This window comes from Scomber japonicus, chromosome 17 (assembly GCF_027409825.1).
Source record: "Scomber japonicus isolate fScoJap1 chromosome 17, fScoJap1.pri, whole genome shotgun sequence".
NCBI lineage: Eukaryota > Metazoa > Chordata > Actinopteri > Scombriformes > Scombridae > Scomber > Scomber japonicus.
Window position 1 is genome coordinate 15,947,041 of NC_070594.1, and position 24,407 is coordinate 15,971,447.

Consider the following 24,407-nt stretch of genomic DNA (forward strand, 5'->3'; position numbering starts at 1 on the left):
CTGGCAGTGTGATTCTACTCTGTCCTTTATATCCTTCCGTAGCCTGTAGGACATCGCTTTATATTCCTCCATATCTCCACTGAAGAGTCCTGCATTGTACACTGCAGTGCAAGCATTTGCCACTGTCTCTCTTTACACTGCCCTCTCCTTTCCTCATCTGTCTAGTCAGGGAGCCCATATGTGGTGGACTAGGGGACAACATGGGAAGAATAGCCTCCTATTGATTAATTAATGTATACCCATGCATCCCACGGCAACAGTAAATAATGACGTGTCACTGTGGCGATACCAGAGAGATAGCATCAAGTCAAAACATCAAGGCCATGCAGCGTGATGGATCACAGCTGCTCGCCAAAATCAATGCCACTACAAAAATAAAGTGTGGGCCTGTGAATGTGTGTGTGTTTGAATACTAATACATGGGTACTGAAGAAATGCAAGGACCACACTTTGCCCATGGAGTGCCAACGCTTCGATATGCATACACACAACTCTCACTGTCACACATAAATGCATTCACACACTCACACATTCCACCAAATCCACGTCCCCCCCCCCCCCCCCCCCCCCCCTCTCTCTCTCTCTTTCTCTCTCTCTCTCTCTCTCTCTGTGCTACCATCATTCAAATGTATATCTCTTTTCTTAAAAGTCACCTTCCCTTCAGAGCTGCTGTGGAGTGCGACGTGTCGAGAAAGAGAAAAGCCGGTCTGGATGGCATCACGTCCGATAAACCTTCAATTAATGACTCCCGTATCGGCCGGCCACACCGGCTGTACTCAAAAACAGACTAGGAGATGGCCTTTAAGAAAATAAATATATTGATTTTTTTTTTTCACCTGGCCCAGATAAGGTGGAAGTAATTAATGATGACACAAGTGGAAAGTGACTCAATAGGATTGGGCTGAGTAAAGTGCAGAAGTGGGCAACTCGGTGTGAGGAGACACAGAGAGAGAGAGAGACACACACACACACACACATACATACATACATACAAGCATACCTGACTACACTCTACACACACATGGCCGCATATTGACCGGGCCATAATCAGTTGTTTTTCACACTGCCTGCACAAGTGAAAAAGTAATAAGTCACTGTCTCACCATCCCGCTAACAATGTGCCCGATTTAGCTGACACAGGAGCAGAGGTGTGTAAATATGTGAAGACACACAAATCTCAAAAACAAGGGACACACACACACACACACACACACACACACACACACAACATACCCAATCTCAAAAGCCCACTCCTCTACGTGGCACCTCTTTATCACTCTCTCTGTTTCCCTCCTTCTCTCACAAGCAGAAATACTGTATGCTTTTAAGTCAGGGTTATCTATTCTGTGTGTGTGTGTGTGTGTGTGTGTGTGTGTTTACCCCTCTGGTAATTCCTGTCCCGATGGTATCAGTAGCTTTAGAGAGGCGTGTAATCAGCTCATTCTGAGGTGTAGCTCATTGAAACCCGGGGGGTAGGAGAGGAGGGGAGAGAAAAACGAGAAAAGGAGGAGGGTGGGCACTCCGCTTAAGAGAGCTGTTATGGCTCTTTAAACTGGTGCATCACTCCACCCCTGCTCAAACACAACTACATGCGCACACACTAAACCTCCAATCATATGTGTCAGATACCGGCCTGCGTGTAGCATGCATTTTGTTCTGCAGCATGTGTCTCCCTTTGCCCCTACCTCTTTCTCTCTCCCAGTGTCCATGCTCTACTTTTCTCTGTCTGTTCCATTTTGTCTCATCTTTTATCACCAACACAGGCTTTTGTTCTCCTTGGGTCTGAGACTACAAAGTGATTCTGTCTGCCTCTGCTTTTCTCTGCACTCTCCCACAGTTTCCTAGGAGTGACTGAATAAGTGAGTGAGTGAGTTGATTTAGGAGTCCATGTGTGTGTGGTGTTCGTTTCTCATTGAGTAAAATTAATGTAGTTAAATGAATATAGTTGGTTGTGTGTGTGTGTGTGTGTGTTTGTCTGCCTGTTGTGGTCTCCGGACCCTGCAGCTACGGATAAAAGTCCATCCCTGTGCCCAAAGCTCTGTCTAGACTCCAAATACCATCAGCCTTAGAGGCACTAGAAAAACATGGGCTGTGCCCTAATTCCATAATACTACTCTTAAGCAGGTTTTGAGTGTGTACTGTGTTCAAACTGGAAAAGTGACAAAATCAAGTCAGTCAGTAAGCTTATTAAGATAACACTTAAGTCCATTTTTTCTTGCATTTGTATTGCAAAACTGTGTATTTTATTATAGCAGTAAATATTAAAAATCATTATGTCCATTATCAACTAGTCCACCAATTATTTTCTCAATTAATCAATTTAATGGGTCTGTAAAATGCCTGCAAATAGGAAAAAATACCCATCAAAAGGAAGAGAGGGAGACAGAAGCTAAAATGGCCTGTTGTAGACAGAGGCTCAACGGAGGGGCTTCATGTAAGTCCAGTTTTTTTTAACTGTAAGTCATACAAAGATATTCTAGTCGATCCCCAGAATATAATTATAGACCTGGAAATGTGCATGATATGTCCCCTTTAATTAATATATAGTACATACTGTAAACCTTGAGTATTGCCCAGGAAACTTTTTTGTTGGAAACTACTTATCCAAAGTCGACAACACCAGGTCTGCCAGATCGCTGGTTCAAATGTACTAGATAAACACAGACTCTTATAATCAAAGCTCTCTTGTCTTCGCTGTGCATAGATATGCATAGGCTAATTCTGCATTCAAGGGACTCATCCTTAAAGTGCACTTCAAAGTTTTGATTCATCTGCAGTGCACTTATTAGAAGTGGACATGTACTTACTTACACTTGTAAGAAACATATGCAAACACACACATACACACACACACACAAGCAGACGTGCACACAATAGCCTGGCAAGAAAATGGACAGAATCCCAGAAGTCAGCGGGGATTGCTAATGACGCTTCTTGAATTCGTCTCCCCGTTTCTTTTCGTCTTCCTCTATTTTTACCTTAGCTCTCTTTTGTCTGGCCCACAGAGAGGTGTATACTGACAGGCTCTGTTGTCTGTAATCAGCTAACGTGGGATGAGACTTGTCCAAGAGGAGAGGTTGTTAATCTTCTGTGCTTTAGTTAAAATTCTCTCTCTCTCTCTCTCTCTCTCTCTCTCTCTCTCTCTCTCTCTCTCTCTCTCTCTCTCTCTCTCTCTCTCTCTCTCTCTCTCTCTCTCTCTCTCTCTCTCTCTCTCTCTCTCTCTCTCTCTCTCTCTCTCTCTCTCTCTCTCACACTGTCCTTCCATTCTTCCCAGTTTTGCTGCAGCTGGCCAATGATGCATTTCCCAGGGACATGATGCTGGCTCTGTCCTACTTACTGGCCCTGCCTCAGGTAGGTGGACACAGTCATGCACACACAGCTTTATTTTAGACATACCGACAGACACTCTTGTCTTCATGTGAATGTAAGTGTGATAGTACTGGCTGAGTAAATCCATATCTGCTATAGATCCCTTACCATTCTTTCTAGATGAGCTATTGTTCCAGGCAGCCTTTGTCGTCAGTGTGTCAGAATCAAAATCATTCTTAAAATGGTGCCAGAGTAATGTTGCTGCATAGCACATAATGGTAGCAGTTCATCAAAAGTATCACACATCAATAATTCAATGTCTTTCTTACTTCAATCAACATTCACACAGACTGCAAATGTCCACTAGTTCTCCCTACCTGCTCTTGCCACCCGCTTTGACTTTTAAAGTATGATTTCATGCTTATTCACGGGGTGACTGTTAGCTGCCAGAGGACTCAGTGTACTCTGATAATAAAGACAATAAAATGCAATACAGAGAAACTTACCAACGACTGCAGTACATCATGTTCAAGTTGAGGGAATAAAATCCCTTGTGAGTCTCAACACTTGCCGCATAACCAGTAAAACAGTGAAACAGTACTGGAGTGAATATTACATTGATATTTCCTGGAAAGCTTGTTAGCCCCCCTGGGATTAGACCAACATTACTGACAAACTGACTGACTGTGTGAGATGAAATTAAAACACAGGACAGATTTTTTTTTCCTATGACATTGAAAGGGTGAATGGCAAAGTATAATTTGACACATGTATCCTTTGTGCTGGTTGACTGAACTACAAATGAATACATTTTTCTCAGGGCTGATTTACACCCCCCCCCCCCCAAAAAAAAAAAAAAAAACAGTTGTAGTGAAACAGCCATGACATGAGCTTCAGACATCCTTTTCAGTTCATTTTTCACATTTTTTGTCTCTACTACAGCCTACATGAAAATCCTGTGAGGACAGCATCTCACGTACTTTCTTCTTCTATCTGTTCATCAATCCAGGTACTGGATGCCAACAGGTGTTTTGAGAAACAGTGCCACTCTGCCTTGTCCCTCCAGCTGGCTGCCTACTACTACTCCCTGCAGATCTACACCCGCCTCATGCCCTGCTTCAAGGACAAGAACCACACGCTCTACCAGGTTAGCTGGAACACCATCACAGTTCTGTGTTTGTGTAGGTGGGTGGTTGGGTGACTGAAGGTACTGTATTTGGTTATATGCTCAGTTTAGAGCTCTCAAAGTCTGTGTGCTCCTTTATTCTTCTTCTAAATACCACTATGAGGTTGAGATTAATGTTAGGAAATATACATTCTCCATAGAATTTTCACTTATAAAGCCAAAAGGCTACCTATTTTAGAAACAAATAATCCACTGTAAAGATAATTAGATTCAAAGCTGTGTCTGCAACAGTGGCTCCTGAAGATTGATCAGTTTTGAGTTTTTTGAAACCTAAGAGGCCAGTGCAGATTTTAGCTCTGTAGTCACAGCTTTTTAAAGCCAGGGAGCACCATAGTTAAACGCTTTGTCAACCATGGTTGAAGTCTACTGCAGGATTGCTGGAATAACTAGCAGAGCAAAAGCAAACATGTGTGTGTGTGTGTGGCTTTTGACAAGGTCACAGAAGTTACAGTGGACCGAACACGCTTTGGGTTGAAGTTTCAATGTCAGTGTGAGACTACAACAGGTTTATCATAATTACTGTATAGAGTAATCCCCGTACATAGCCGGTATTTTTGATCAGGTGCTGGTCTGTCACAGGAACATCTTAAGCGAAAAGTGAAAATTAACCACCGCACACTGAACTGACTTTACCGTGACTGTGAGGTCACGTTTTCCCTGTGAGGTCATGTTTTGCCTGCAGCTATCTCAGGTTATCCCAGCAGGAAAGGTTAGGTCTATTAATATGTTCAGAGGTCTGTATTAGAACGTATGCAGCCATATTATGTCAGTATTGGACTTTGAAAAGAAAACTTGCTGGCATATTTACAGCAATAATCTTGCATGTAACAAAGGTTTTAACTATTCAATCAGGTACTGACAGAAAAGCTACATATGTGGCAGTGAGGTTGAACCTGACATTCTTTTTGGAAGTTTACAATGGAGCTGGCTGTCGAACATGACAAAAACTTTGGGAGGAGGGCTATACTGGGGAATTAACACTGAGAAAATGATTTAGTTAATGGATGATCTACTGCCAATTAGGTTTCCCTCACTTTTTGAGTAGTTTTAGGTAAATATGCTGCATCCAAATTTAGGTGTCATTTAGAGGATTTAGAGAGAGACAAGAATAGTTGAGCCAGACTTTAAGTGCAAATTAGTGTGTCATCTGCATAGCGCCAAAACACAACTAGCAAACTCCAAAAATGTTCATTAGGGGGGTGGACCGCAATGTTTTATTCACATAACATCTCACAACATGCACAGTGCTCATTCAACCACATAACATATTCTAGTGTATCTCATAAAAAATGTACAAAATTTTAAAGTCACAAATAATCAGAAAGTTGAGTCACTGTAGGTAAGTGTTATTGCTATCTCAGTTTTACTGTGTTGGAAAGACAATCACTTTTCAGTTCACATTCTCAAACATTGTTTGGCCTCTGAGACGTAGACCATTGTTCCTGGCAAAGTGGAAGTACAAAAGCCTTTTGTGCTGTGATGTACAAATAAAGCTACAAGTCATCATTAATGGAGCGAACTTGGAAAATAATGCCCAGGTTGAAAATATCTAATTTTCTTTTTACACATTAGAATAGTAATACACTCATTAATACTTTAATCCAAAACCCCCCACCAGAATGTGTTTTTGTGATTGTTTTAATATGTGTGTAAAAACCAAAATGTCTTAATTATAACAGCAAGGCATTTTGCATAGTTCTCTGGCTCACATATGTAGACTCATTGGATTATATTAAAATTGACCGTCCTCAACATGTAAATTTAACATATTTGTTCAATATGGTGACTAACTAATGTCACACATGTAATATTCTGAAGCCATGCAAGTCATAGGTAGCCACTACAGGCTATTTTTTTAGGAAGGATATTATGTTCCATTTCTTCATATAAAGTGAGATGAAGTAAGCAGGGAAGTGCAGAACAAAAGATCTGAATAAATAAGTGAGAAGTGGAAGAAAAGGGTAGTGGTGGCAGTGATATCTCGGGGTGATTGGTGGAGAATAAAAGAGGAAATGGCTCTGACCTTTTCCTTGAGTGGACTGTAGCTCTCATGGGTTTTAGTCCAGGTGGAAGGAAGGAGGTAAAATGTTGAAATAAAAGAACGGAAGCGGGAAAGAGACCAGCGAAGCAAGTGGATAAGTGTGTCCCAGTTGACATTCAAGGTCAGGACTGTGCGCAAACACTCCCACTCACACAAGTACATGAACAAGTTATTCTCAACTCCCCACACACACACACACACACATGCACAAGTGCTCATCCCCACACATTGACACACACATCATCCCTGCATCCTAATGGTAGTAATCACTCCCCAACCTGTCACAAGTGAAGTTCAAGTGCATTAACTTAAAATATATACTGCTTTTTCTCCACTGCTCTACACTTTGGCAGTTGTTCCTTCATTTTTACTAGATTTTTTTATCTTTCGTTTTTTCTTTTTTCTTTTTAGTGTGTTCTACTATAATGAGTGCTTGTTATCGTGGTGCTCCAGGTCTTGACTTCACTCAACTCTTATTGACGAGGCAGTGGCTACTTTTACTCTAACACTGAGAGCAGCAAGAGGGAGGAAAACCTTTCAGCCCCTTTACCTTAGTTCCTTTCTCAACGTTCACCATTTAGCCTTTTTAACTTCTGTGCTCTGTATGTCTTCCTCATTTTTTTCCCCCCATTTCTCCTTTCCTTCATTTTTTCCTGTCATTTAAGTTGACTGAATTGCTTTGTTGGCATGACAGGTTTGTGTTCATATGTCTCCATGCTGCCTCTATCTGCCCGCATTATGTGGTCTTTCTGCTATCGCTTCTATCGCTCTCCTTCTTCACTCTGTTTAGAGTCTTTTCTTCCCCCCATAGGCCTGTCTTGCTCTTGTCGAATCATGGGCCTCTCCACAATACAATCTTGACTGTGCATACTTTATACATTTCTCTTGTGCTTTCTTTAGCTCACTCGCTTTCTCTTATCTTTTAATGGCACACATGGTACAGTGTGTGATATTTAATTTCAGATATGTATGACAGGGTGCTCGCATGTGTTTCACATCTGAATTTCTTGCACGCGCCTGCTTTGCATTGCAAATGAGGTTAGAAGGAGAAGAACATGCTCCTTACCCAAGCATGTGTTTTTATCGATTTTGTATATGTACTGTCTGTCTTTTTTGTGCATGCTTTTGTGTATGGTATGTGTAACTCAAGGCTAGCATTTTGGTGTGTCAGGATGTTACATCTGTCTTTGTGTGACAGCGGATGGTGTATTTGTGTATGTGTGTGTATGTGTGTGTGTGTCTGTTGTGGTGTGTCAAGCTTGTCTCCAAGTGTTTCCCACTCTCCATTTGAAGAGCAGTAACACTGTGTCTCAATAACTCTCACTCTCTTTCAATTCTCTTGTCACTATCACATAATTTCATACCCAAGCAATAAGACACCAAACACTCAAGCCACTGAAGTCATTTAGTTGCAAATAGGAACAGAATCCTCTGAGGGTTTACTTGAGGTGTTTGATGTGTTTTTAAAGCTGCAATCAACAGCATGTTTCCTGACTATGCTGTAGATGTAGAGGTTTTGGAACTGAAGTTGCCTGCCTAGAGAAAATTGAAGCATAAGGCGAAACAAACAATCAATTCAACTCAATTCCATTAATTTTTTAAATCATAGAGCATACAGTACTAGTAAACCTTACCACTTAACTTAAATATTTAAAGCAGTTGTATCATAAAATATATGTCACATACAATACAAATCAAGTAAACACACATACATTACATGTACATACACATGTCACATAAAATTCATCTTGACAAATTATCAATACTTAAAATATATCTCATGCACCACGGTTGCATCTCTGAAGTAAAAATATGAGCAGACAATAATATCCACATACCAAGATTGTTAGTGCCTGTAAGGGTGCACTCACACTAGGGCTAGTTGTTCCGTACCGTGCTGAAGCACAAATGTCCCCCCTCCCCCCGCTGGCCTGCACTCACATTACCTCAAACCTAAGTGTACTCAAGCATGGTTGCCTCCGACACATACTGTACGTTGTGAAAAAACATATAGGCAGACAGTTTACTCTCATAAAACATGCACAAGTGTGTGTTCACGTGCTGTGCACCAGTAAAACACAACACAGACGATCAGTTAACACAACGCACTATGATTAAAAAGTGCAAGCATGTTCTTCTGAGTCATGCCTGTGTAGTATGCAGTACTACAGATACTTGTGTAAAAAAGACTAGTAAAAGCAGACGTACTGATTTAACTCTTTAAGCCAGTAAAAGTAAGACTTAGTTTAACTGAATGACTTAAAAGTCGCCAAATGACTTGATGATTTCCCGGGGAATCAAAATTAAAATGTCTTATTTTTGGGAAAAATATTAATCCCTAGTGCGCATGCGTGGCCAAGTGTACCGTGCTCAAGCACACCTCTTCCAACCGTACTGGGCCAGGGAATCGTACTCAAGCACGGTATACTTGCACTCACACTAGCCATATAATCCGAACTTTAGGGGCAAACGTGCTTGGGCACGGTACGATTGCCTAGTGTGAGTGCACCCTAAGTGTTTGCAAGTGTCTGCTCTTGTAAAACGTCCACCATCAATGAGCAGACTACATGAGCATCCATCAAGATTATTTTAATTGCCGTTGAAAGGATTGATCTGTCATTTGCCACTTTAAAGATGCCACATGTAGACAGTTTAATTTTTTTAAAGAATAATTACTCCATAATTTTTTTTTTTTAAAAGGAGTGGATTGTCTACCAAGAAATGTTTTATTGACCGTCGTCTCATTTGTTTACTGCAGTCATACTAATATATCTCAGTTAAATTGACAACAATGTATCGATGTTTAACATGTACCATGTAGCACACAAATTAAGTTACCCTTTATTAATCCCAGTGGGTAAATATAATCTCTGTATTTGATCTTTTATACTGTAACTTGCAGCAGTGGGCAGCCTCAGCATAGCCCAGGGACCAATTCAAATTCTGAGGTCACTGCTTTGGTCAAGAGCAGTCACAGGAGTAACACAGAGACCTTAACATACATGCATGTAGACTGAGGAGGGAAACCCACACAAATATGCAAACTCGGCACAAAGACACCACTTTCAGCCCAACGACTGTTCAAATCTAGGAGCATTATCGAGGGAAAAACAATACATACAATTTCAGTCTTAAATCTTGTAGTTTTTGCTATTAATACTGTTTGTAATAATATTATCTCCATCAAGTCCATGAGATTTAGGAATGCAACAACATCAGTAAAATCAAGTGTGATGAGGCATGAAACACGAGCAGTCAGACCTCAGGTGTTTAACTGCTGCAGAAATGAAGAGAAAGGGTAAAATTACATTGATGATTGTTTTGGCGCACAGATGCTGCTGACTCTGTGAGTTCTGACATCCAGCAAAATACAAAGATTCATTAAGTGCTGATTCTACCAAATTTGTTATCAATTTATTTCTCTGCTCTCCTTATTAGCAAAGAGCAACATACAAAACATTCAGGTAGCAGGTGGCAAGTCATGTCATCTGTTATCAGTTCACATTATTTCCATAAGTAACTTAATAACAGGCAAGAATTAAATTTGGCTGTTGTCAGGTTCATGTTCTAGAGTCTGTACTGGACCAAAGACTTTGTAAGGGAAGAAACTCCTCTATAAATACCTAGTACAATCATAAATGGACTCAGAGGGATACATCTTGTTTAGTAAAACGATACGCTCATTGTGTTATGGTATCATCAGGTGTTGCATTCTCCCACTTGTTCTTGTTAAACTTATCAATTTAATAGTTTTGAAATAGGGCCTTTTAACATTTTGATCAAGTAACAGCAGTGGTTTGAAAATAAATTAGAGTGTGGCCAGAGGGAAGCACCTCAACAGTATAAGACTGCTTTGAATACACAGACTGGAGCATCTTCAGAAAGGCAGCTGTTCACAATCACCATATTGACCTACAAGAAGATACACAGTCTGTGATGGATTACATCAACGAGTGCACTGATGACATAACGGTGACTAAGACAATCACTGTGCTCTCCAACTAGAAACCATGGATGACTGACTTCAGAACAGGTGACAAGGCAACTCTAAGGACAGCAAGGAATAATCTCTCTCAGGGAATCAAGAGAGCAAAATGCCAGTTCACTCTGAAGATTAACGACCACTTCACAGACAGCTTTGATGCACAGTGCCTGTGGCAGGGACTATCACGGATTACGAAGCTGCCCCACAGGTCTGACAGTGACCCCTCCCTGCTTGACCAGCTAAATAACTTCTATGCACGCTTTGAGCCCGCCCTGAAAGACGTGCCACTGCTCACAGACATCTTCAACACCTCTCTGCACCAGGCTGTTGTTACCAAGTACCTCAAGTCTTCCACCATCATACCTGTGGCAAAGAAGTCCCCTGTATCCTGCCTAAATGACTACCATATGCATATGGGGCCAACAGGTCCACTGATGATGCAGTATCCTTTGCCCCTAACTCACCTGGAAAACAAAGGCACACACATCAGATTGCTCAACTATTTATTTAAGACCATCATACTAACATTTTAACACCATCAACAGCTGATAGAGAAAGCTGAGCACACTGGGCTTCAACGCACCTCTGAACACACGACTGAATCCTGGACTTTCTCTCAGCAGCACTAAGTTCCTTGGGGTGCTGATTGTGGATGATCTGAACTGGTCCATCAACACACAGCTCTGACTAAGAAAGCCCAATAATCCCTCCACTTGGTGCAGAGACTGGGAAAGGTGAACACCTTACCTACCCATCATGATCAAATTCTATAGAGGAACCAATGATAACACCCTGACGCACATCATCACTGTCTGGTATGGGAACTTCAAAGTTGCTGACCACAAGTCCCTGGAGACAATAGTGAGAATAGCACAAAATATAATAGGGCTCTCTCTTCCCGCCATAGCCAACAGAAAGGCCTCCATCATAATTGCTGACCCCTCCCACCACCTCTTAGCACTCCTGGTGTCTGGATGGAGGCTCCAGAGATTTTGTGCCAGTCTGCCAGACTATGTAACAGCTTCTTCCCCCAAACACCCTCCGGACCCTGCCCTCCTCCCTTTCTCCCGACGTCATTGAACCGAACAAACTAACATGCACACACAAATGCACCAGACCTTTTTCTGACTGATATTGCTTTAGCCATTCGAGTACTATCTGTTGTTAGTGGCCGTATATTTAACTGCTACAGCCACTTTCCCTCCCGGGGACTGATGTCGCACTTAAGTGACACAACAGCAGTAACCACTTTCTTTCTATCTCTGGGACTGATAGTGATAGTGATGGTGCACAGGTAGAGCACCACCTTTTTATTATTTATTATTTTCCATTTTTGAGTGAGTGTACATTGTCTTCTCTGTTTGTTGCACATGTTGGAGAATGGTATTTTGCTTCCATGTATGTAGCGTGTGCTCTATGGAAGTGACAATACACATGATTCAGAGTCTAAAGTAAGCTCTGATTCAGAAAGCCACTCCTGATATTTCAATAGGTTATACCTGTACTATCTGCTAAAGAACTATCTATGAATTTTGTAACAAGGGAACCCCAAAACTATTCCTGTTCCATTTTGAATATTGCTTCTTTTTGTTCTAGCCTTTTTAAACTAGTCTAGTATTACTACATACAGAGGTCTACAACATTCAGCTCTCTGCCTCTTGAAGATTCTGTTGCCCACTATTGACTTTCAAGATCTTTAACTGTTACTTTCCCATCTGATTTCGGCCTCCAGGCTCGACAGAGCAGCACCAGGCTCAGTGACACAGAGGATGGGTTTCCATTATTTCCTAAGGCATAATGAGCTGATTTCCACTTGCTCGCACTGGAAGTTTTCATTATACCGACTAAAGTGCTCGTTTGCGAAATAGAAGCGCTCTTTACTATCATTTTACTGCTGGTGATGTTTATACCATATTGCACAATAGTCTCTGCTTATGTAAGTGTTAGGTAAGGTCTGTTTGTGATATGCTTGTCAATGTTTGAATTGACTAGTCTTTCCTTGATTGTGCATGTGTGTGTGTGTTTGTGAATTTGTGAAAATGCTTTTTATTTTGCATAATTGTAGTTGTGAATGTGCAGCCACTGTATAGCAATGTGCTGAGTAAAGAGAATGATTTTTTTCACTCAAGCATTTATCTTTGCCTGCAGTTGCCATTCTCACACTGAGTATTGATCACTGGCAATTTTGGCACACACACACACACACACACACATACACACATACTCATTTACAAAAAATACACATTTGTACATTTGTCACACACGGTATGACTTTAAAGTATATCATGCAGAAAAACTGCTTAGCTCTCATTACAGCATTTCAGCTTTATATAAAATCCCACAAACCATTGTTACAGATGCTTTACCTTCAGCTCACAGGTAGTCACTGAATTGGAAAGACAATTTTCATCTTTATAAAGTATATAAATTAGTTTTTCTTTACCTGAAGGCAATCTGAGTAGTGTGGATAGAGTGTTAAGTTTTTCAAGCTTTAACAATAAAGCACAAAGTTTACCAAAGCACTCAATAGATGGGATTTATATTGGGAGCAAGGATGAAAGCATTTTCCTAATAGCACTGAGATTGCTTGATGAAACAGCACTTTACTTACATCTAGTGACATTTTATATTACCTGGGGCCATTGCAGATGCTTTTCAACTTATGGCTATGACAGGATTCAAACTGCCGGTTGCGGGAGCTGACCTTGGAAGTGCCGGACCATTGAGTCAACTCCCTGTTGTTGAATTGACTGGAATAATGAATTAGACTGAATGACTTCTCCATCATATAAACTCACCGCAGACCCAATGACTTTGCTTTCCTCTTTTTGTACAATTTGCACCCGTGTACCACAATCATTAGCAGTCTATATTTTACTCATGGGAGCCGTGTAGAGTAGAGTGGCTGCAGAAAGGGCCCTATTAGACAAATATGCACTCTGAATGCACTGCTGCAGATGACTGGGGATGTTTGAGACTAAGTAGATTCTAAATCTTTGATTAGATGCACTGGCCTTGACTGTGTTAGGTTACAGCTGCTCTTCTTGCTCGTGCATTTGCTGTCTTTTTGGCAGCCATGTATCATGCTTGTGATCAGTCCCCGTCACGATGTATTATGACCCACAGAGTGCAGCTGAGCCTGTTTGTGGAATCATTATTCTTTCAAAATTGGTACTCAGTTTGTCTCCCCTTTGCATTCCTCCTAATTATGTACACATACTGTTTACACCATTTGCAGAATTAGTGCTAATGAGTCCATTGACTGTATAGCTAAGTGTTAGGCATAACATAAATACAACTCATTAAGATCATTACTAGCGTATTCTCCAGAGGGGGAAGGCATGTCTGTTTCTTTATAACCTCTGTGTGATCCCTACCATACAAAGAGAGACAAAGAGTGTGAAAATTGAGGTTAAGCTCAGCAATTGTGTGTGTGTATATGTGTGTGTATATGTGTGTGTGTGTGTGTGTGTGTGGCATTGAGGATCTGATAAAAACACACACAGAATTGTATTACATTGAGAATGTAACAAACAGCGCTTTTAGGGGTGCTTTGTTGTAATTAAGACAAATGAACTGTTTCTGATTGTGATACCCCTGCAATGCATTTAGACATGGATTTATTGGACTGCCAGACTCCTCTGAAGTGGAGCTCCAATGATAGTCATTTTATCGAGTAGTTGTCAACTATCAAAATAATCGCCAATCATTTTGATAATCGGTTATTTGTTTTGACTCTTTTTTCTTTTCATTTTTTTTTTTTTTTTTTTAAAGTCTGATTTCAGCTTCTCATTTTTGTATCTTTAGTCCTATGACAGTAAACTGAATACCTTTGGGATGTGGACAAAATAAGACATTTTAGGATGTGATCAGCACTGTTCACCATTTTCTAGACCAAAAAACGTATCATTAATGGAGAAAATTATCGACAAATTACTCGATAATGAAAATAGTTAGTTGCAGCCCTACTTAGAAGGTAGGGAGATACCACACTTTACTTCATGCTGGTGGCAGTCTGTCAGTTTTTCAGTTGGACCAGGCGGGGTATCTTAGCAATTACTGGCTGGATTGCCAGGATATTTTGACACTTTTTTTGAGTGAAACTGTTGGCTGGATTGCTTTTGGTTCAGACATTTAGGTTCCTCACAAGGTGAATTTTAATGATTAATTTTTAATCCAGCATCCTTATGTCAAAATTTCAGTTTGTCCAATACTTTGGTTTATGACCAAATACCTGCAAAACTATTAACATTTGCATGAGCCTTACATGTTCTTTGTGTTTTGTCCTAATGTAAGCATACATAAAGCATTACATAAATGGTAAACATACCTGATAAACATCAGCATGATAGCATGGAGATCTCATTCTTGTTTCTGCAGTTTGTTATGATTTCAGTTGTATACTCTCTAATGAATTTTATTGGAAATAATTTTTGAAACCAATAAATATGATCTATCTTTATATATTATATATTATATATTATATATTATACAAGTTCAAATTTGACTAACAGTCTGGGGAAGGTTTACATATGGCACAAGTATCCCACATGAGGAACAGTGGGTGGCAAAAGATTCATGTGACTGATGATGTGACTTTAATCAATTTGAATAACTCACAGTAGTTACTGGAACATTATCTTATCTCACATATTCAACCATGCAGCTTGGAAGAGGCAAAAGAGTTCTGACTGAAATATAATAACACGGGAAATTAAGACGGAAAATGAGAGAGCAATTGAGAAATTTGAAACAGAGACATAGACTTTTTATTTTTAAACTGTTCCTTCTTAAGCAGCATCACAGGAAGGAGGGGAGTATAGAGAAAAGAGCCTGTGGCAGTGTTGGAATAGCTAAAGGGGAGTTAGAGAGAGCTGGCTTCCTCCCAGCTGTGTAACATCACACTCTATCTCATGCAATTAGACTTTACATACAGTTTATACATTCTTCCCTTTGATGAAAGACAAGAAGTGGCCTTTTCAGATACTGGCAAAGAAAATAAGCAAGTAATTAGATAAGAAGCGGAAGGAGAAAAAAAAGAGGAATTAATACTGCCTTTGCTTAATTTGCAGACAATTTTGATTGTAAATAATACTTATTAGAAATATTCTGGAGATGCTTAAGTAACAAGTTGGCAAGGATAAAGAATTTAAGATATGCAAGAAGAAATACTGTTTGGAGAGGTGAGGTGGGGATATGTGGTTACATCCAGATAGACTGAAGATGAATGACAGAAAAAGTGAGCGAGAGAATGCAAACAGCATTTGAGCATGAAAGCCTTATTTCAATAAAGTTCTTCAAACGTCAGCCTGTCCATCACACCACCAGCAGACTTTCTTCTCTCGCTCTCTGTTCTCGCTTTTCTGTCATTCCTCCCTGTCTGAAGATGCTGTCCAAAATGGTGCCAGCATTAACTAACACCACCCTCCTCTCCTCTCCACTCCTCTCCCCTCCTCTCTTATCCCCCCCGGATGTCTTAATGTCTTATCCATACACTTTTAATACTCTCCCCATTCTACCTCTTCTCCTCATTCTTCCTCCTGTCCTGCTTTTGAACTGTGAATCCACCACCAGGACTGCCACTAAGGCCACTTCTTAGGAAATACACATATGCTGAAAGGAGGAAGAGATGCACACACTTACACTTACACTTACACATACACATACACACACATTTCCAGCAGTCATAATTACCTTATGCAAATAAGATCAACAAGTAACCATCACATCCTTCTGGGCGACAGCATATAAGATGCCAAAAACCAAATTCAGGAGCTCATTTAATTAGAACAGAGGTGATGAGAGAGATACAGCATTCAGCTACTTCTCCCTGCATATGACACTCTCAATCATAAATGTGTATCCAATGTCGAATACCCCATAGGCCTGAATCACAGTAGCAATTATGGTTCTTGGTACATTTACTCATATTTTCTAGGTGTGCATGGAAATGGGGCATATTGAATTGCCTGATTTAACTCTGGTGCAGCAGTCAATGTCTTCCCAGAAACAAAATTATAGCAGTAAGGCCAGGATAGTTGGTCTGCCCCCTATCCTTTTCTGCTGTTTTTTTTTTTTTTTTTTTTGAATTACAGCCATTTTTGAAAATAGCCTCATTAGTTTGTGACAGCAAAGCAGCGGAGGACCTGTGAAGTTTTTGATACCACACAGTGCAGGGTGTTTGAAGCTCAGTGTGTGACATGGTTAAAAGATGAGCCTTAATGGCAGTTTGCATTTGGTCAAACCTGGTTGAAACAGTGTAGTGCACCAGTCTGTGGGAAAGGGTTAGGAAACACTTGAAAGCAAATAAGGTAAGAATAAAGATGAAAAAGAAGTATGACAGATATGAAGAAATAGTCAAGTTGTTGTTTATTGGTGCATGGTCATGTTGAGTAATGTACAAAAATAAAAATTACAAATGGGCATAACTAGGGACACAAGGGAAGAATATAGTCATATACTGTAAGAAACACAATATACTACATTCTTTTAAAAAATATCTGAAAACCTGAGAGGTTTAGATTGAACCAAATAGCATTTAAATTAAAAAATGTATAAATGTTTTTAGTGAAAAAAACAAAAACATTGCCATAAAAGTTTAGCTTAAGTGTTGTGCTGTGTTTTAGCTACTGTATAACATATTCCATAAATTGTAAATATTTTAAAAATTGGGTATTGGAAATGTTCTTTACTCAAATACTGATAACTTGACATTTTTGTATAGAGCAATAATTCAGTAATTTCAGCTTATTTTGTTGTTAATGAATTTCTGAAAAAAACTGAGAAATAAAACTTTAATTTCTCTAACTTGTGCAACCCTCCAAGTTGCAGATTTTGCCACATTTAGTTGGTTAAAACTTTTAACATGCAGCCTAATGTAAAGCAAAACACCATGCTTATGCATTCAGAGCTTTCAGGAATAAGCTCACTGCCCTAAGGCAAATTATTATTATTTATTTGTGTTTGTAGTGGGCATGATAATCATACTCAGGATAACCAGATTTGACCTTTAGGACAACCAGCATGAAATAACCTTTTCAGCAGCTGCTTGTTGTGTAAATGTAAAAAATTGTTCCCCTTGTTACAGGCTGACCCAAAGGAGCTGATTCGATCGGTCACACAGCATGTGTCTGCATATTCGGGTTGGCCGGAAGAGCTACAGAACTTGATCAACCAGCTGCATGTGTACAACGAGCGACTGACAGACTTTACGCAGGCACAGGTGTTACAAGGTTTAGGCCGTGGAGTGGATGTCCAGCGATTTAGCTCCGATTCTGACTACAAGAAGGAGACCATCCTAGGCCTCACAGAGTAAGTAGGGAGGGGACAGGGACCATTTTTTTGTTGCTTTGTGTTCAGGTTACTGGTAATAATTGGAATTAATCGTATATATACAGTAAACAGTGTGCTGTACTGTAGCTTGTAAGATATGTTTTATTTTGTTGAAAACATGTATTTTTTTATACCACATATGCATGTGAGTGGGAGTTATGGCTCTCTCTGCTTTAATGTGATAAAATTTGATCTTCTTTTTTTCCCTCCTCTCTGCTCATGTGTTGACATGTGCTTAGGACACTGGATGACAACGTGTACAGAATCTCTGTGTCTCTGGCTAAGCGCTACAGTGTTCCTCTGTGGGAGGTCTACATGACTCACCTCGAGTTCCTCTTCACAGATAGCGGGTACAGTACATGCACACACACACACCATACACATGTACACTCACCATCACATACTGTAAGCCCTACCAGTGCATCTTCCATCTCTTTCATGTAACTTACAGATTGTCTTATTAATTTAAAATACATGATGCTTAAATGCCCCTGCAGTACATTTAAAACCTGCAATTTTGTTTTGATGAAAGCACACGTGTCACTTGTACTTATGTATTCCAATATCTGATCAATTTTGTTTGTGTCTTGTTTTGTGCTCTGAAAAGTGTAATAGGAAAAGTGAATCTAAGTAGCACCACTGCCTTTGAGTTATGGCAAAACTTGCCTACATAAAAAGCATGCTTAAAACACCCCAGAGTAAATCAAACATGCAGTCAATGTATGTGTGTTTGTGTTTTAGAGGGAGAGAGGTTTTGTGTGTCAGAGTCTATTTCCATAATTTATTTGCTCTCTGACTTCATAGCTGGGGATCTGACTAGCTCTGCACCTTTCCTTGTTTTAATAGAATGCCTTTTCAGCAGAGTTGCGATGTGTGTGTGTGTGTGTGTGTGTGTGTGTGTGTGTGTGTGTGTGTGTGGGTGGGTTTGTGTAAGTTACGCGCACATGTGTGTGCATCTGTGATAAATATCCTCCTGTCGCATTCTGATATAAGGAAATGGTTTATGGACTCTACTTAACAATAAATTACAACCTATACCTTCCTCAAACCCTACCACAGCTGCTGTGTGTGTGTGTGTGTGTGTGTGTGTGTGTGTGTGTGTGTGTGTGTGTGTGTGTGTGTGTGTGTGTGTGTGTGTGTGTGTGTGTGTGTGTGTGTTTCCACCAAAATCTCTAGATCATGACAAGTCTTTGAAGAATATTGATATATATTATAATCTTGACTAGAAGCATCTGTAGTATGTATATTGATTTAATGGATGGATGGATGCTGAGAATAATATAAATAGGAAAAAGTTTAGAAAAATATTTATACAGACAGAAGCATAAATGCGAGATAAAGATGACTTTTATTGATCCCTGTAGAGAAATCTGTTTTAATTTCACTCATCCTAATTATTTAGGATGCTCTGATAAAGCAGTACTAATACATTCAAATTTTAATTTTTTGTATTAATATTTAAAACTTGTCTGAGGGCATTGTAAGTACTTATCCAGCAATTTATTACACTCACTGTAAAAACAAGGCAGACTGATTATTTATTAAATGTATTTCAATCAAACATCACACTGTTTCAGAAGGACACAACTATTATCAATTTGTATGACATTTAACCGAGAATATTAGGGGTATTGGATGTTAATGCAGGAGAAATTCATTATCGATGACACAAACGAAAATTCATACTGATATTGATGGAAGTGCTGATGTTATGGTAGACATCTGCAGCAGATATGGTAATATCTTGGTCTAATGGCGATGTATGGGGGAAATAAATGCAGAAATGTATTTCAGGTCGAATGAGTAGAAAGACGCTGCGCATTCATCATGAAGTGTTTAAGGAAAAACAGAGAGCAGAGAAAGGTCTTTAGGTAGAGAAATACCCACAGAATCAGTGTGCACTGGGAGGGAGGAGGGGAAGCAGGGCCAGATAGATGGAGGAAGAGGAGATGGATGATACAGCCAGAGTGTCCCTGAGACAGTCCTATTAACGCAAAATAAACGCTTTAGAGGAATCAATGCTCTGCTAAACGCCACCATCGTCAGCTGTTCTTTCTCTCCCTCTGTGTGTAGGTCTTTGTAGATGGACACAAGAGCCTTTTAGGGGCATGAATTTTAGCCACTTTTATTGACACTTTAATGATGGCTATTAAAGCTTTAAAATTACTATATGACAAAAACGGAAAGGTACTGACGTGTTTCTCAGAACTCACCTGTCATTTCAATTGTACTCTTGTGTCTGTTTTCTTTGTGCTGCAGTACTGTCCTCTGGTTCAAAACTAAACTGTCCAGATACATTTTTTAAAATATCTTGTTTGACTTTACCTGACCCAAACATGTCTGATTATGTTCTGATAGGTAGCTGTGGTTTATTTCAGTTTCAAGCATTTTCTTTTTTTGTTTAATACTGTGTTAGGAAACTAATTACTAGGGATGTTTTCATCAAAATACCAAGAATGTGTTGCTAGTGTTGTCCGTTAATGACATAAATGCTAGATACAAGATACATAAATGCAAGAACATAACCTGTCTTGTTTGGTTTGTTGTCGTAGGTCTTTTTAGAATTTAGCTGATATATTTAGGTTAAAGAAATCAAACATGGATTACTTCAGGCAGCGCACACACACATAATGTGTCCCACATAGCTGAAAGTCAGCTGATCCAAAGAAAACGCGTTTGACATTTCAAACAACACTGCTCCGAGCTCTTGTGCGGCTTTCTGTGTAGATCAATGTTTGCCCATGATGAGAAATAAATAGTCTTTTGTGGTACCTTTTTCTGATTCATCCTCAAGATGTGGTTTTCTTTGAGTCTAATGAGGACTCCTCAAAGAAACAGGGTGCCTTGGAATTCTGTGCCGGCTCAACCCAAACGCACATCTGGCAAGTAAAAGTTCAAATTATATCAGGAATTGGCAGTGTTATGCACTACACTGTGCAATCATAACTATTTGGCTCCACAACTGGCAAAATTATATGACTAGTCTGTAACACTGCCAAATATGAACTTTTCAGCTCTTGGTAAATAATGTTCTGGATCAGTCGAAAGTGTCTCCTGTTCGCAGGCTTTTTGTTCCTGTCACTGCATCATCATTCTCTCTGTGATTTATGCTGTGTCAGAATGCAAATACTGGTTGATGTAGACCAAGCCAGTCCAGACTTCACCTAAACCTTACTTCTAACTTTTTAATTTCACCTTAAATTGAATGAAAATTAAATTAAAGAAACACTGTCTGTTTGCATATGCATTAAAATAATGCCATGCTGCTTCCTTAGTTTCTAGCTGATACTTGAAAATACATACTGCCTGCATCATACTTTTCTAGAAATACTATGTTTAAGTATTTCAATATTTGTCTCACATTCATCTACTGAAGTTATGTATCATGTTGTGTCCTCATTTGAGTGTGCTTAGCATCCTGATGAGCCTCCCTGCCTAGCATTAAAAAGCACATTTGTAGTAGTAAATGGGAATGAGGCTCATGCTGTTGCTACACACAGGTTAGGTACAATACATTCTTTGTTCAGCTGCAGTTGTTCCATGTTGTTGGTTCTGCTGTTTAGCCATTATTGATGAGCTGTCCACAGAAACTCTACAAGTTAGGAGCATGAGCATGACTTGGAACATGCCTGTTAGTATGTTCGTTGAAGTCATAGCAGAGCACAACAAAGAGCAGTACTAGGACCGGTGAATGCAACTGTCCTGCATCACATTTGGTTCACTAATGGTTTCCGTATTCTTGGCAGAATTGAACAGGTGGTTATTTTAGGCAGGACATGCCACATCCATGGTACATTGGCAATCAGGTTTGACACGTCGAACAAAGCAGTCAGTCCATTTATGCTGTCAGCTCCTCATTTGCCCTGCTGTTATAACCGTCACATGCCACCATTGACTTGCTGTGCAGCTTTCTCCCTCCACCACCTCCTAATGTGGTCCTTTATTAATCAGATATACTTCATAAAATCTTTAATATCTTAAACTTGTTTAGAGAAACTGTGATAAGTCTGGTGATCTTTTAACTTTTTATTTTGTGCCATCATCGGGTCTAATTTTTAATTTATGTTTTGGTTCATGGCAAAATACCACAGACATCACTCACTGGTTTCTTTGTATTAGGACTGGTTTGAAGCCCAGAGATGCAGCATATGTTCAGCATCCACTTTTCTGTTGCAAGGGGTGTTGCCTTTCATGCTCTGGAAACAAGCCCTGCTACTTTGGACTGAAGTGAACGTTAGCTTATTGGCATGCTAATGTTAGTTACTTTATCTAAGTCCTGCCAACAAAGCAGATATTGTAATCAAGTAACATTAAACTTACTGTAATGTCTGACAAAGTGCAAGTCCTGGAACCATGGAAAAGCAGCATATAGCAGACAATTTTGCAATTAAGACCATACTATTTCTAGATAGAAGTTGGCGCTTTTTGAGCCAATTGGAGTCAGTGGTTATAAGCAAATCTTGGCATGCTAACACACTTAACAAAGATGGTGAACATGGTCGACATTATTATGCTTAACATCAGCATGTTAACATCGGCACTGAAAGCATGTTAGCATGCAAATGTTAGCATGCAAATGTTAGCATTTAGCTCTGCTAAGCACTGATATACCAGTAGAGTTCACAAAGCTGTTAGCATGGCTGTAGACTTTTAGTCTGGTTACTTTGCTATTGATAAACTGATTCATATACAGTGCATTGATATGTGTACTTGTGTATTTTCATCAAGAGAATGTCCTAGCATAATATGTTTTAACTTATGTGACTTTAAATAGTATTTTTGTAGGTGGTGTGCTGTACTGTGTATAGCATTGCTCTTTGCTAGGATCTCATACCATCTGTTTGCTTATGGTGTGTGATTAATCTGTGTTCACGCATGTTGGATATGCATTTGTATAAACATATGACAGGAAACCGAAACAAATTGCATCACAATGAAAATGTGAATCACTGTATGCCTGTTGCTGTCCTTTCAAAAAGGCAATTACCATGAGCTCTTTTCCTGTACTGAACTGCATTACAAAAACATGTGCACAGCCCAACCCCCTGCTGGACAGTAATTTGTAAACAAATTAGCCACACAGATCATAAAAATATAGCTTGCATAAATTCAAACAACAATGATGTGTTGAATAATCATCACTGCTCTGCCATAGCCCCCCTACAGTTTAATTCTGACTGTCTTATTAACAGGGCAATTAAATATGCCTCTGAATTTCATGTGCAGCCTATTTTAGTTCGGACAGGGTGTAAGACACAACTAAAAGAATATGGTAATGCAGGATGGAGAAAAAGTTGCCTTGAAGAAAGGAAGAATAGACGGATGAGAGAAGAGAAGAACAGCACTGAGGATGAAGAATACTCAACCGGATTAAATTGGTTCCTCACTGTGAGTTTTAAAATGAACAAGAGGAGATTGTTATGAGAAGCTCCTTATATTACATCCACATGAACACAACAGAGATAAAGTGGGAAACTGTGCTGTGTACAGAGAAAAATACAACCAAGCAAGCAGGAGCACAGCAAACGTGCCGAAGACAACTAATAAAATCATCAGTGGGACAAAGAAACGCTGACAGCCGAAGAGAGAAGGGAGGAGGTGCTCACAACCGGAGCAAAAAGAGACACAAAACACCTTTTTTACTGGATCGAGAAGAAAGAAAGGAGATGGCAACTTGGCTTTGAAGAACTACAGTAACACATTGCTGATACTCGGCTAAATCAGAGCCCGACACGAACGCTGAACACAAACTAGGCATCACATATTGTTGCGTGTATGTGAGCATTGACACTTCCATGTATGTACCTGCCAAGGAAAACTTTTAACGCTCCTCAAACAGTCCTACCTAGACAAGCTCCCATTGTCCGTGCTGCCTTCAGTCACTTTGGATCTAATGTGATTAAATAGTGAAACATCAGACTTTGATTGGGGTCTCAGGCTGTCAGTGTGTGTGTGCACTTAGGTAAGAGACATAAGGGAAAGTGACTGAGAGAGTCATTACTTTGAGTCAGTTGTTCTCTTGATTCCAGTCTTAGAAGAGTCCCTGTCGTGAGGATGATTAGTGTTATTTACATTATTGAACTTATTGTCATTTGCTTCCACAGCTGCAACGATGGCACTGTCTATGTTTTTTTCATTAGTGAAAGTCTCCCAGCTAGCTCTGATGGAGAACCCAGAGGAAACATTGTCCTCTTTGATGTTGCCCTGTTCTGACAGATCAACAGACTTGCACTCACACTAACACTATCTTAGACATCCACGGATCGCCCAGAGCCCCTCAGTGACTAGCAGAAACTAGCTTTACTTCGCCTCGGCTGTTTCATTCTTTGTTTAACTTTTGTTTGTGGTTCTCTGAGGGTACCCCCCGCCCCCCGCGCACGCTTCCCGTCTCTCTCATGTTTTTGCTTGTGTTCTTTTTACTTGTTCTCTCAGTTTTCAGACCACCTGCTGCTTTTGACATGTAGTTCTGTTGCAAAACATGTTCTTGAAAAGCAAAGTAGCGCACAACTCCTGCTTGACATGAACAAATCACTAAAAAGGTTTCTACTCACTGA

The 24,407-nt window shown here is 39.9% G+C and overlaps 1 protein-coding gene across 1 annotated transcript in view; it reads left to right on the forward strand.

Annotated features, from left to right (window-relative positions):
• nbas (NBAS subunit of NRZ tethering complex) overlaps positions 1-24,407 on the forward strand; it is a 158,229-nt gene that overhangs the window by 80,170 nt on the left and 53,652 nt on the right. The window contains exons 40-43 of the mRNA XM_053336782.1: positions 3,275-3,351; positions 4,319-4,456; positions 17,609-17,832; positions 18,093-18,203. Of these exons, the coding sequence (XP_053192757.1) occupies positions 3,275-3,351; positions 4,319-4,456; positions 17,609-17,832; positions 18,093-18,203 (550 nt within the window). The remainder of the gene's footprint in view (positions 1-3,274; positions 3,352-4,318; positions 4,457-17,608; positions 17,833-18,092; positions 18,204-24,407) is intronic.